The sequence below is a fragment of the Cydia splendana genome, chromosome 13 (genome assembly GCF_910591565.1).
Source record: "Cydia splendana chromosome 13, ilCydSple1.2, whole genome shotgun sequence".
Taxonomy (NCBI): domain Eukaryota; kingdom Metazoa; phylum Arthropoda; class Insecta; order Lepidoptera; family Tortricidae; genus Cydia; species Cydia splendana.
The window spans coordinates 1,247,983-1,262,098 of NC_085972.1; the positions used below are offsets into that span (position 1 = coordinate 1,247,983).

Below are 14,116 nucleotides of genomic sequence, written 5' to 3' on the forward strand. Positions count from 1 at the left end.
ACCACTAGAACGTGCCCCAAACGGGCAGAGGGTTCATACGAACCAGAAACTTTTCGAGCGAATATTTTATCAGAAAACAATAACTAAGGTAAATTATGACTTACTACACATACATTATCTAATAATCTACCAAAAATATACAACAAAAAATACTTACAGGACTTTTTTTCGGTGTAGCGTACTTTTATCGCGGGAAAAACGTACAATAACTGCCATTTGTTGTCGATATGAACTTGACAACTAAAATGTCAAAGAAATTCGTTTAGACACCTCCCATTTTTTAACGTTCGGAAATCACCCACTTTATAGACTTTACGGCAATGACATTTAGTGGTCGTTGTATTTATTCTGCTCGTCAAAAAAAAATCATTTGCTATGTGGTACCTATAGATACACAACCTGTTTAAGGGTTAAATTGGTTATTTAATTTCAGACTTATGTTTATGGGGCACCGGCGGCACCGCAAACAGATGACACAAAACAGGTTCTAAATTAACCTTATCTTTAATATAGGTATTAAAAAAAATTAAGCAGCTGCAAGACTATGAAGTATTTGAACAAATTAAATTATTTTTCAGAAAATATTTTAATTTGTTTTTATCAAGTAGAAACACTACTATATAAATTATAAACTGAAATAAATGTCATATACTAAGAAAAAAAGTTTTCTTAGTATATGACATTTATTTCAGCTGCAAGACTGTCTAAAAGCCTAAAAGTCTAAAAGCCTTTTTGTGTTAAGTGATGACAATAAATAGCGCGTCTGAAGAGGCTTTTCTTTCTTTTACTGTAGTTAAACATTGGTAGCTTAATTTTAAACTAACTTTCTGAACTACACCGGAGGCTAGCCGAGCAACAATCTTTTATCGAAAATGCCAAACGAACATGAACGGAAAAGTTCACGTCTATTTTCATTGCATACCATCCCGAATCATTGTTACTTTTCGATTTGCGTTTGCCGATATAATTATGATTGTTATCGGGTTTTGGACGCTGGAAGCGTAGATTTTAATAACACTTTATTTTGTTACGAATATGATCTGTCAGTGTCAAAAGTGACACTTTTTCAACCAGTGACTTTTGATAGGTACTGACCTATCATATCCATAACAAATCCATTTAATAACCGGTTATTGCAATCAGAATACTCCTCCTAATTTAATCAGGTGGTTGGAAACAACGCTTTTTTTAATTTTATTATGGCTTTCTAAATAATTATCAGTGGTAGGTAATTATTACTTATTTGTTTTATTGTCAATCACGTTAATTTGTTTACTCCAATACCTACATTAATTTATTTCGAGACCTCTGTTAGTCTACCTGGTTCTCGGGCATTAAACTCTGGTCATAACAAGGGCAAACCTAAACACACCTAAAAGTACAACTAAACTCCGTTGTACATGTTTAAATGTATGTATGTATAAATACATACACCTACATAACACTTGCTAAATGTATGTATGTACGGTCGAGTTCCCGGACAACCCTTTCCGCGATAAAAGCCTTTCAATGGGCGTCCCTTTAACACGGCTAAGGGCCCGATTCGGATTTTGAAATAGACATCTATTAGACATCTTTCAGACATCATCAAGATACGATAACGATATGTTTAAGAGCTAACCTGTCAAATTTGACATTTGCGCGATTCTGGAGATACTGTTGAACGATTTCCACAGATCCAATTCACATCTAATTGATATCTTACTCTATCTAAGGTAAAAGTGACATTGGTTGCCCGAATTGCGCTGCAAAAGTGAACTAGTTGATATCTAAACTATAAGGTATCTAGAATGGATCTAGTACGTGTCGTCTCTTGTGAATATCTTGAAGTTCGAATACGGCAGTAACACATTGAAAGACTTTCCAGTTTGAACTGCAAGCCCATTCATTTGACTACACCCGAAAAGCTTACCTATATGCCAATTGCAACCCTTAATAAGGGTTACCCTTATCATTAAGCGCTTTTTATAAAGCTTTCCCTTTAGTAATGTCGTAGTTCAACCTTGGGTGAAAGAGACAGGATTAGTATAATATCTACGCTAGTCACGCCGCCGGCGATATCGGCGGCCGGGATATTCTAAAAGGGAAGCCCTTTATAAGATAAGGCTAACCCTTATAAGCGATATGCAAGGTGTTGGTGAGCGGTTGATAAGGGTTTTGTAAGGGTATTGGGCTACCGATTATTCAAATGGGTTAGCTTTATGCTCTAGCCGCCCATACGTCAAACCTTGCCAAGATAATGAAATTTTATTTTGTCAACACAAAGTTCAAATTAGAATGGAACAGGAGACCTTTTTATAGGACTCTGGGCGGCTAGAGGTTATACTTATATAACCCCTTAAGCCCTTAGGCTTTAAAAGCAAAATGAAAGAGTTTGGTCTGGCAAAGGATATGGTGAGTTAAGCTTTATGAAAAACCCTTACAAAACCCTCTATAAGGGATAGCGGGCCGGTCCCTGGTTCCCAAACATGTTCCCAAACAAGCCAACGTTTCAAAAATATATTCGTGTAAGTAAAGTTCTTATTGTCAGTTTATTTGAGGCGTGTAGTTTTCATCCCCTATTATCGATGCTCACTGTACTAGTAGGCCTAACCTAACGCTGTCTGCATCGCACTAATATGGAAGAGTGATACAGAGACAAAAGCGTTTCATTTTTTCTACAAACGATTGTCATCTTGACTAGGCCCCCATTGACTTTTGCTTTTGCTGAGACTGACGGCCCGATTCTAACTTTAAGAAAGGTCAATTAATAGATCTAGAAACGATAGGGATGAGATATACATAATATGTCAGTGTCAAATGTGACGTTTCTTTAAACAAATAGGTACGTCACTTTTGACACTGACACATCTAATCCATATCGTTTCTAGATCTATTAATTGACGTATCTTAAAGTTCGAATCCGGCAGTGAGTTACTTTTGTATTTTATAATAATTTTGAGTACAGTCAAGGGGCCCATTTCTCAAACGGTATTAGATTAATAATTTATAACCCCCATTCATAAATGTTTACTAAAGTTGACCAGCCGATAATAATCGTTTGTCCCTTTCCGACGTATTGGTATGATGGAAAGGGACAAGCGATTATTATAGGTTTGTCAACTTTAGTAAACGTTTATGAATAAGGGGTTTAGTGTGTAGTGTGGGGGTGGGGGTTAGGGGGTTGTGTGTAACCCATACGATTTTATAGTTTGTGGAGCATATGGTATCAGTCTAATACCGAGCCAAAATTATGTACCTAGAGTCGCACCAAGAAAAGTCTGCAGCGGATTTGATAGCCCACGCAGTATATGTGTTATTTATACGTCATAATTTCATAGAAGTTTGACGTTTAAAATTACACTTGCACTGCGTGGGCTATCAAAATCGCTGCAGACTATTCACGGTCTGACTCTACCCAAGTACCATCGTCCACACTGTTAACTATCCATCGGTGGACCTTATGCCATTTATAATGGTCCACCGATGGACAGTTAAGAGTGGTGCTGTTGTACATCAAGGTAATAAGGAAACTATTTACTGGACCGATTGAGTTTCATTTTGGGACACATATTATGTAAGTTGATGACCCAAGACCGACTTTATACATGTGTAAATGTATTCAAACAATTTATTTTATAATATGAAAAAGTTTATTTTTAAGAATAAACGTAGGTAGGTTAAAAGGTGAAAATTTGCTCCACTGATCAATTCAATTCATAAAGATATAAAATAACGTTTATTTATTTTTTTGTTTTTCTAATCACTTGTGAATAATTAATTAATTATTGATAGGCTTCATATCCATATTCATAGCGCTGGTGGCCTAGCGGTAAGAGCGTGCGACTTGCAATCCGGAGGTCACGGGTTCAAACCCCGGCTCGTACCAATGAGTTTTTCAGAAATTATGTACGACATTATCATTTGAAAATATCAAATAAATAACCAGTCGCTTTTCGTTGAAGGAATACATCGTGAGAAAACCGGACTAATCCCAATAAGGCCTTGTTTAGTTTCCCCTCTGGGTTGAAAAGTCCAGATGGCAGTCGCTTTCGTAAAAACTAGTGCCTACGTCAATTCTTGGGATTAGTTGTCAAGCGGACCCCAGGCTCCCATGAGCCGTGGCAAAATGCCGGGATAACGCGAGGAAGAAGAGGCTTCATATCCGTAAAAATGCTTTCTACACTTACTGGGTCTGCCTTGCCTGCTAATAATATATACTTAGGCACGATAAAAAGACGTTATTTATTTTCAGAATACAATAGAATGTCACTTTTTACGAATATACTTTTTTCGTACGATTAGTATTAAAATAGGATACAATATAATTTACCTAGAATAATAACATAACAGTTTCATATCACTTTCAATTTACTCCATTTAGCTAGTTTGACACACAACTGTTATTAATATATTTTTTTTAAATAAAACACATTAAAATACAGACTATTTTAATGTGTTTTGCTCATATTTTGTGAAGTATTCGCTACGGAGCAGTGTTATTTACACTTTGGGCTACCAACAACCCTAACTACTACTAACTAGAACATTTTACGATTTTCAATTTTCGTTGTAACGAAGAAGGTAATACAAAATCTTAGGAAAAATCATATCCTTAATAAATTCACTGTAAAACATATCTACATGGTTCCACTTTGGGTCTTCCACAATCAAAAGCTCTTTCAGTTTTGGCAGTTTTCTGGCTAACCATTTCACATCCTTCACGTCTACTAAGGCATCATTTCTCCCCGTTATTAGCAAAATAGGTAAATCCGCTGCTGTTAAATTATATTCCGGAGGATCCGGGCGACCGTACACTTTTACGTTTTTAACTGTCCCATAGTTGAACTTGAGGAACTTCTTACTCCGCAAACTTTGGCTGAAATGCACCAAGTTTCGAATCGAAGTCCCAGCCGGAAAGCGTTCCAGCATAGTTGTATATGTCGAATTGGCTACGGATCCTGGATGCGATGAATCCAATAAAGACACAAACCATTCGCACATTTTAACGTTATTTCGGCATAATAAACCGTTGACCGCTGCTGTAAATTGGTCTCTCCCGAAAACTTCCCAGATTTGCATACTGTCGAAAACATCCAAATTATCTTCAACGTTCTTGCACAATGTTCTTAATAAGACTGATTTAGTGTTCCGAAGTCTCGTAGCTGGTGCCAAGCCGATCATTAGTTTTATCTTTTGGCACATGTCCGGTCTTTCACTGCACATGACGAAAAAAGTTCCGCCTCCTTGAGAAAATCCAACATACATCAACTTCTCTTTCCTCGTATTGTTCAATACGTAATCGACCATCGCAGGTACGTCGTAAGTGCCGATTTCGTCGATAGAAAACTGCCAGAATTCCTTGTTTTTATCAGGATCGAGTCGCATATGCCTCCGCCCGTAGTACGTGCCTCGAGGGTTTCCTATCCAGATATCATAGCAGGCGTCCGATATAAGGTAAGGCATCGCTGCATCCGGTCCAGGCTCCAATGCCGTGTCGGCCGCAGAAAGCAATGGAGGCATGAAGAACACAGGTGTCTGCTTAATCTCCTCCACACACTTCGCACCTCTAGTTATCCTGAACATATTCAGGACATACCCATCTTCGGTTACCACCGTATGCTCCTCAGATTTATATCCACTCAGTTGAGTTAACTCAGTAAAGTTTAGATGTTTTTGAGTTCTATCAACGCCTAAGAGTAGTGTGAGCAGAACGTTTAAGTTGAGTAAGGCCATGTTCACGAATGAAGTGCCCCGTGCCCGCACATACACTAACAAAATAATAAATAAAGTGGTCAAGCGAGCAACGCGGTAGTTATTCTACTTTTTGGAATAAATGAATTTCCGATACCAGTCCATCACCTTCATGACCTTGCATCATTACTTAGATCTACACATTTTTTGTCTAATACTTTGAGTTTAGGATAGTACCTATTGTATGTAACATTACAATTAACGTTACTTAATAAAGTCAATGGGCCCGATTCGGATTTTGAAATAGGCATCTATTAGACATCTTTTAGACATCACCAAGATACGATAACGATATGTTTAAGATCTAACCTGTCAAATTTGACATTTGCGCGATTCTGGAGACTTAGAGATCCAATTCACATCTAATCTTACTCCCTCTAACGTAAAAGTGACATTGGTTGCCCGAATTGCGCTGCAAAAGAGAACTAGTTGATATCTAAACTATAACGTATCTAGAATGGATCTAGTACGTGTCATCTCTTGTGAATATCTTGAAGTTCGAATACGGCAGTAGGTCCTTATTCTTTGTACGTAACTACACGCATCACGCATGTAAGTGTGGTGACGCACAAATAAAAAACGCATGTAACGCGTGTAATGTCTTCATTAAAATGCATTGTTTTACTGCACCTTATCTTCACCCTTAAGGTATCGTTCGGGTTCAGACTACACCAGCATTTCTGCAGCAGTATTGCAGCCTGACATTACTGTCGACAGCATTGCTGCAATAAATGCAATGTCGCGTCGCATCAGCAATAGGCTAGATGACAAATTTTCATTTATGATATCAATTAATCAGGTTTGTTTTTAGGATCAAATGTCTATATGGGACCCATTGCATTAAAGCAATACAAAAGTCAGAAATGATAGTCAAAGTCCGACAGTCGTACATCAATTCACTCGCGAAACGCCCCTAACAAAATCATAAGTGAACGTGACGTCAAGGTCACTGAAAATCCATCTAAGTATGAACAAAATAAGAATATTGCGTTTTTGTCAGTGAAATATTGCGTTTATGTATATAGTTGCTATACCTACTATCTTTTTTTTGGATAAAATTTGAAGAATCGAACGGTATCCTTACTTATTTCGTTTTTGGAAGTTAAAAAAAAAACTTAATATGAAACTTTTAGGTGCTGTATTTTTGTATTATTTCCATATATTTTTTAAATATCCACAACATTGTGATAAACTGCTCTATTTTACTATATTTTATTATAAAATTCAACATGACACATCCCTATTATGCTGGTGAAATTTGAATTCGAATGGTATATTTTATGCTACTGCAATAGGGAATATTAGGCAAAGCTCTGCGTAGGTGGCACCATTAGCACATACAGTAAACAAACCTCATTGACATCATCAATGACACATCATGCGTCACTAGGTCAATCACATGGCCTACTGTGAAACACGACAGTCGAAAGTTCGGTTTCTGCCTCTCTATCACTCTTGCTTATTCGATTGATAAAGTGGCAGATAAAGAAATTTCGATTTTCGCGTTTCGCGGTAGGCCACCTGTAAACAAACCGCCATGGTACATCAATGTCATAGTGAAAGCCAAAGTGAAAACTTGTCAAAAAACTGTTTAAGGCCTAGTATTTATAAGTTAGTCTATGGTTTACTAAACAAATTAGTGCTGCACTCTGGCGGCAGAACATTGCAGTAATACTCCCTATTCCCATTTGAATGTCACAATGTGAGTATAATGTTTGTTTCAAAGTTATATACTATATGTATTATGTTTGTGTATTTGGTTGCAAGTAAATAAATTAAAATTAACAACTTTGGACGCATTCTGCTAGTAAGCGAAACCGAATAAGGGCCACTTGCACCATCCCACTAACCAAGGGTTAAGCGGTTAAACCGTTAACCCAGTGTCAAATTGTACTGGTAACCATGGTAGCTCAAGGTTTAACCGGTTAACCCCGGGTTAATGTCCCGGCCCTAAGTATAATTTAAAATCGTATTACCCCTCTCGTATCTTGCTTATCACTACACCTTATAAAAAAAGTTCCCCGCCGCGTCTGTCTGTTTGTGTGTTTCTATGTTCGCGATAAATTCAAAAACTACTGAACGGATTTTCATGCGGTTTTCACCTATCAATAGAACGATTCTTGTGAAAGGTTTAAACTAGTGATCCAAAAGACTCGAGCCTTTGGAGCTCTTTTTTTAGGGCTCGCCTCATATCTTGACGCCTAAAAGGCTATATAAAAGCCTATTTAGCTCTTTAGCCCCCGAGCCTAGTTCTATTTAAGCGCCTAGAAACTTGGGGCTAATAACCTTATTAAGCCCCTAAAAAAAAGCCTATTTAGCTCTTTAGCCCCCCAGCCCTTTAGCGACTGGCCGGGCTTAATAAGGTTATTAGCCCCAAGAGTCTAGGATCTTAAATAGAACTAGGCTCGGGGGCTAAAGAGCTAAATAGGCTTTTAGCCTTTTAGGCGTCAAGAAATTAGGCGAGCCCTAAAAAAAGAGCTAAAAGGCTCGAGTCCTTTGGATCACTAGTTTAAACGTAGGTAGGTACCTAACCCGTGCGAAGCCGGGGCGGGTCGCTAGTAACATAATATAATATATGATTATATCTTCTTACAAATTATCATTGGGACAACCTTGTGCAACCAATTATTATTTTTGACCTTGACAATCAAATATTAAATTGCAAACTTGAAAGTTTAATAACCCGGCTAAATAATTAGGCTTTGTATTAAGTAACTGTTACTGTATTATATACCTACTTATGTATTGTTTAACGAGCTTTTATTTAACTTTAAACTTACTTGTAATGTTTATATACTGGATGGACCCTGTCACATGAACAAATAATTAAAACATAATTATATTGTACACTTTAGTTTAACAACTTTTAAAAATTATGAAGTCTTTAAACTTATACAAAGTACTTTTATTATTCATACAAAGTAATTAGGTATTACCTTCAATGTACGCTAACTAACATAATTGTAATTAACATTCCTTGTCACGCTTCAAGCATAACAAAATTCGAAAATATTAATCTTCGCGCTGTTTTTATAGCTCTCAGTAAAATAAATGCTTACCCAGTGAAAAAAAATTGCGATATACTAATCATCTATTAACTCTAGCCTTTCAGTGGCCTTTGCAATACTAAAGTGCACAATGTACCTACTTAGAACAGGAATAGGAAATACATGCGAGGTCGGCTAATTTCGAATTCTCAGAGGGACCTCCGTCATTTGCATATTGCTCTTTGTTTAAAGTATTGTCTTCTTCATATTGGCATAAAGGCATGTTACCTATTCTAAAAATAAAATATGCAAGTCACATTGTGGATCGATTCCTGATAAATGTTAATTTAAAAACCTTACCTGTTGTATGTAAATTAATCCCATCATAAATCTACCTCACGTGTATCAAAAATCGTTTTCAAAAATCTCGACAAAATAGGTACGTCGATTTGTTTTGGGTATATCGGATGTATATTGGAATATTCTATCCTGTGCGTTTAAATAAAAAAATAAAGCTATAGTCTTGTAGCTCCGTCGCGAGTCATAGAGACAGACCGTGAAAAGTCTGCAGCGATTTTGATAGCCCACGCAGTGCAAGTGTCATTTTAAACGTCAAACTTCTATGAAATTATGACACTTACACTGCGTGGGCTATCAAATCCGCTGCAGACTTTTCTTGGTGTGACTCTAAAAATGTTTTCGTCATTTTCGAGATCACGAATTTTCTCGGTCACTCACATTCCTAAGAATAGCCGTAATATTTTTTTTTATTGTGTTGTCACAAAAACACGCCGCGAAACCGGTTAGACGCATAATATTAATGTCAAGATCGTAGGTACATTGAACTACGTATTCAAATTGCTCATCGAATGTTGACGTTCTAATCGCGGCAGTAAAGGGGCCCACTGATTAACAGTCCGCCGGACGGTATCGGCCTGTCAGAACAAAATTTCCGAACAACTGACAGGCCGATACCGTCCGGCGGACTGTTAATCAGTGGGCCCCTTAAAGATGACGTTTGGATTCAGACAGCACCAGTATATTACTGCTGCAATATTGCAGCGCGACACTACTGCCGACTGCATTACTGCGGCAAATGTCAATAACCCGGGCAGCAACTTCGATTTTTTACTTTCTATACATCTCGCTCGCACTAATATGCGAGTAGGAGCGAGATGCATAGAAAGTAAGTTACCTACGTTCTCAATAGTTTATTATGTCAGTGCCAAACTGGTAGCCACACAGATTAGTGTTTTCTATTATTTTATTTATCGCTTCGTTTTAAGTGATTGTAGGGATGAATTTATAGTTATATACAAATAATATAAATCCCAAATATATTTCCTCATCTACACGATTATAACATAGGCCAAGAATTTTTTGAGGTAATTTATGTGAACTACCGGAACTACCTAATTGAGATCAATGTCATCAAGATCAACAAGAACATAATTTATTCTGTCCAGGCAGCCACGCTTAACAAAGTTAAGTTTTATTGGAAAACAAAACCAGTTATAACTTGGAATTTATTGCGCAAGAATCTTCTTCTTCAACCTAGCGTATTCCCGGTTTAGCGCCAGGGTCCGCTTTCCTGCTCAGTCTTCTTCACTTTGCCCGGTCTTCGGCATCCTCAGGTATGAGATTGTTCTCTCCCATGTCCGCTGTCACGACGTCCAGCCAGCGCTTCTTCTTCTTGCGCAAGAATAAGTTAAATAATTAAAAGCATACATTTATAGGTACCCAGTGTTTGTGTCGTATAATTGCAATTGACATCTGACGCAAAAATTTCAACGACTCTGAAAGAGTCGAAGATTTTTTGCGAAATAAACCGCGTTAAAGTTTTTCTAAGGATTCCTAATTGACTACGTAACGGAATTCTAAAAAAACCGGACAAGTGCGAGTCGGACTCGCCCACCGAGGGTTGCGTACTTTTTAGTATTTGTTGTTATAGCGGCAACAGAAATACATCATCTGTGAAAATTTCAACTGCCTAGCTCTGCTATCACGGTTCATGAGGTACAGTCTGGTGACAGACGGAAGGACGGACGGACGTACGGACGGACAGACAGACAGACAGCGGATTCTTAGTAATAGGGTCTTGTTTTTACCCTTTGGGTACGGAACACTAAAAATGTCAAGTCTAGTCTAGGTTCATATTGTGCTTTGTCGCACAGCTTGAACTGTAGTTGCAAGCTATAAACGCTTATTGCACTGATATTCCTATGACGAACCAATAAAGGCATAAAACTGCAATAAGCAACGATTTTACCTCGTAAGACTGCATCCTCTGGTTTCCCATTGTATGGCTCTGAAGATCCTGCCTTGAGTAAAGCAATACAATGGGAAGCCTGATATTACTTGCAAAAGATACTAAACCTACTGCCGTATTCGAACTTCAAGATATTCACAAGAGACGACACGTACTACATCCATTCTAGATACGTTATAGTTTTGATATCAACTAGTTCTCTTTTGCAGCGCAATTCGGGCAACCAATGTCACTTTTACGTTAGATAGAGTAAGATATCTATAAGATGTGAATTGGATCTCTAAGACAAGTCATATCCTGAGGAAATCGTTCAAGAGTATCTCCAGAATCGCGCAAACGTCATATTTGACAGGTTAGATCTTAAACATATCGTTATCGTATCTTGGTGATGTCTAAAAGATATCTAATAGATGTCTATTTCAAAATCCGAATCGGGCCCCTAGTGAGGCACTGCTTTTATGAACGTTCTGGCTACAAACCTAGTTTTTACAAGCTTATTAGGGTTCCGTACCCAAAGGGTAAAAACGGGACCGTATTACTAAGACTCCACTGTCCGTCTGTCTGTCTGTCTGTCACCAGTCTATCTCATGAACCGTGATAGCTAGACAGTTCAAATTTTCACAGATGATGTATTAACAAATACTAAAAAGTACGGAACCCTCGGTGAGCGAGTCCGACTCGCACTTATCCGGGTTTATTAACTTGCAATGTACCTATCTATGTAATAGGTTTGTACGGATCAAATCTTGTAAGTAAGTTAAATTTGACCCACTTCCCGACTTCCAATGAAGCTGAATCTTACCCCAATGCACCTTATAATTTTTCAACCAGGAACTTCACTTTTGACACTGATAGATCATATTCATAACAAATCTAGATCAAACTCATAACCTGTTATTTAATAAATAAAAAAATATATTATTAAATTGTTATGTTCTTTATTCATTTTTCGTCTTAAGTTAGGTATTTTTATAATATGAATATAAAAGTAAAATATAAAAACACTTACAAAACAATAAAAAATACATATAAACACATTATAAAAAAAACCTAACCTAGGGTGCCGCCGGTAGCGGGGCAGGGCCCAAGCTGCCGGTGGTCAGGGCCGCAGAGTGAGGAACCGACGTACTATACGCGCCGTGTCCAAAATTACCGCCTTCTGCATCTGACCCTTGATCCAACCACCCAGCGAGAGTCTCTCTAGGTGTTGGTCGAGACTCTTCGCTATGAGACCGTTCGCTGACACGACTATCGGAACAATGATCGTCGAGTCAACATCCCACATGGCGGTAATCTCATGAGCTAAGTCTAGGTACTTGCTGGACTTGTCCTTCTCGGCCTTCACGAGATTCTCATCATGGGGGATGGTGACGTCGACGAGCACAGTCCGGCGCTGCGATCGGTCTATCAGCACGATGTCAGGCTTATTGGCAACAATAGTCCTGTCAGTGATGATAGATCGATCCCAATAGAGCGTGGCACGACCATTTTCGAGAACTGGTGCAGGTGAGTACTTGTAGTACGGCACTTCACGGTCCACAAGGCCGTATAGGAGGGCAAGCTGCTGGTGAATAATTCTGGCTACGAGATTATGTCTGTGCAAGTACTCACCGTTAGCAAGATGAGAACAACCGGAAATGATATGCCTGAGTGACTCTCCGGGACGGCGGCATGCCCGACAAATGTCGACCGTACCATCCTTCAGGATATATTTCCGATAGTTGTTCGTCATCATCACTTCGTCCGCAATTGCACAGGCAAAACCCTCGGCCAGGTCGGTCATCCCCGCCTCGTGGTTGACGAAGGACTGTGGTCCACTGCCCCATACACGCGCTTAGGAAGGCTCTCAAAGCTGCATCAACTTTGTACAGCTCTAAGACCCTCCCCAGCCATGAATGAGGCACCGAATCATAGGCCTTCTTGTAGTCAATCCAAGCGGCTGAGAGGGCCCCCTTGGTCCGCCGGATTTGTTGGCAGATGGTCATGTCTATGAGGAGGAGCTCTTTAGTACCACGGGACCCAACCCTACATCCATTTATTAAATTTATTATTAAATAAAAAAATTGTGTTAGTAATAACCTATAAATCGTCATTTTACGCCCAATCGTATTCTCAAATCGTTCGACAAAGCCCTCAAGGCGTCGATAATAGATTGGGGCCTCTTTAGGGGCACGTAAAATTTTAATGACCCCTATATTTTACTGAGGTTCGATTTGATTTAGGTTGACTGTTATTCTAAATTAATCGGTTAATTGCGACGAGACACGAATATAAATCGACACGAGTTGCGAATGACCTATTCGCACATGTATCGTATAACGTTCGGAAGTATGTTTACAGAATTTGATGTACTTATATTAACTAGGTATATCTTGCTATGCCCCTTCGTTTTACTTTTTTCGATTTTTGAAGTGAAAACTTCTTTAGTGGCGCTGAGCACTTTTTGAGGTGGGGAAAAAATGATAAACTCGAAACAGCGTAACGCGTAACGCGTAACGCGCTGACGTCATGTGTGACGGACAATGTTATTCACCAAAGAACTTTAGTCATAACATAACGTATCATAATCAGGTCAATTATTTAAAACTGGACTTTTATATTAAGCAATAAAGCTCAATGTTCTAATCTTGTACGGGCTGAAATACGAGGATCTCACAGTCACATTCTAACTTTATATCACTCCAATATCATTCATTAAAGCTACATCTTGATGAAATCGCTAATAAAATGAACTCTAGTACTGGTGAATAAAACTCAAAATATCATGACCAAATATATTTAGATGCGAGGTCTGCAAGGTAACTTTACAATTTCTATTCGAATTTTAAACAATTAACGCTACAAATTTAAGTTCACTGGCCAGCAATTTCAGAACTAAAGTTATTCAATAGAAAGGAGGATGGGTCAATTATACATAGTGCTGCAGACATTTTGGATTAGTCATTGAGTTTTCACTTCTGTCGGCACTCCCGGAGTGCAACCCGTTGTTTTTTTTTTATTAAAATTAGAGTTATGACCGAAAAACTAGTTCCATATACATTTATAAATGTGCCTAACTCTTAAATATATAATACCGTAAAATGGGGTGAGTAGGTTTCGCGGGGAGAGTTGGGTTATGAATGGAGAA

At 38.3% G+C, this 14,116-nt stretch overlaps 2 protein-coding genes and 1 long non-coding RNA gene across 3 annotated transcripts in view; 1 reads left to right on the plus strand and 2 right to left on the minus strand.

Moving 5' to 3' along the window:
* Positions 1 to 14,116, plus strand: part of LOC134796430 (uncharacterized) — a 373,125-nt gene that overhangs the window by 223,589 nt on the left and 135,420 nt on the right. The gene's annotated exons all lie outside the window — the stretch shown is intronic.
* Positions 1 to 14,116, minus strand: part of LOC134796390 (UDP-xylose and UDP-N-acetylglucosamine transporter) — a 217,236-nt gene that overhangs the window by 28,474 nt on the left and 174,646 nt on the right. The window lies entirely within an intron of this gene.
* On the minus strand, positions 4,514 to 5,721 carry LOC134796527 (lipase 3-like). The gene has a single exon (XM_063768713.1). It carries the CDS (start codon positions 5,713 to 5,715, stop codon positions 4,540 to 4,542), a length of 1,176 nt encoding a protein of 391 aa, XP_063624783.1. The 5' UTR covers positions 5,716 to 5,721; the 3' UTR covers positions 4,514 to 4,539.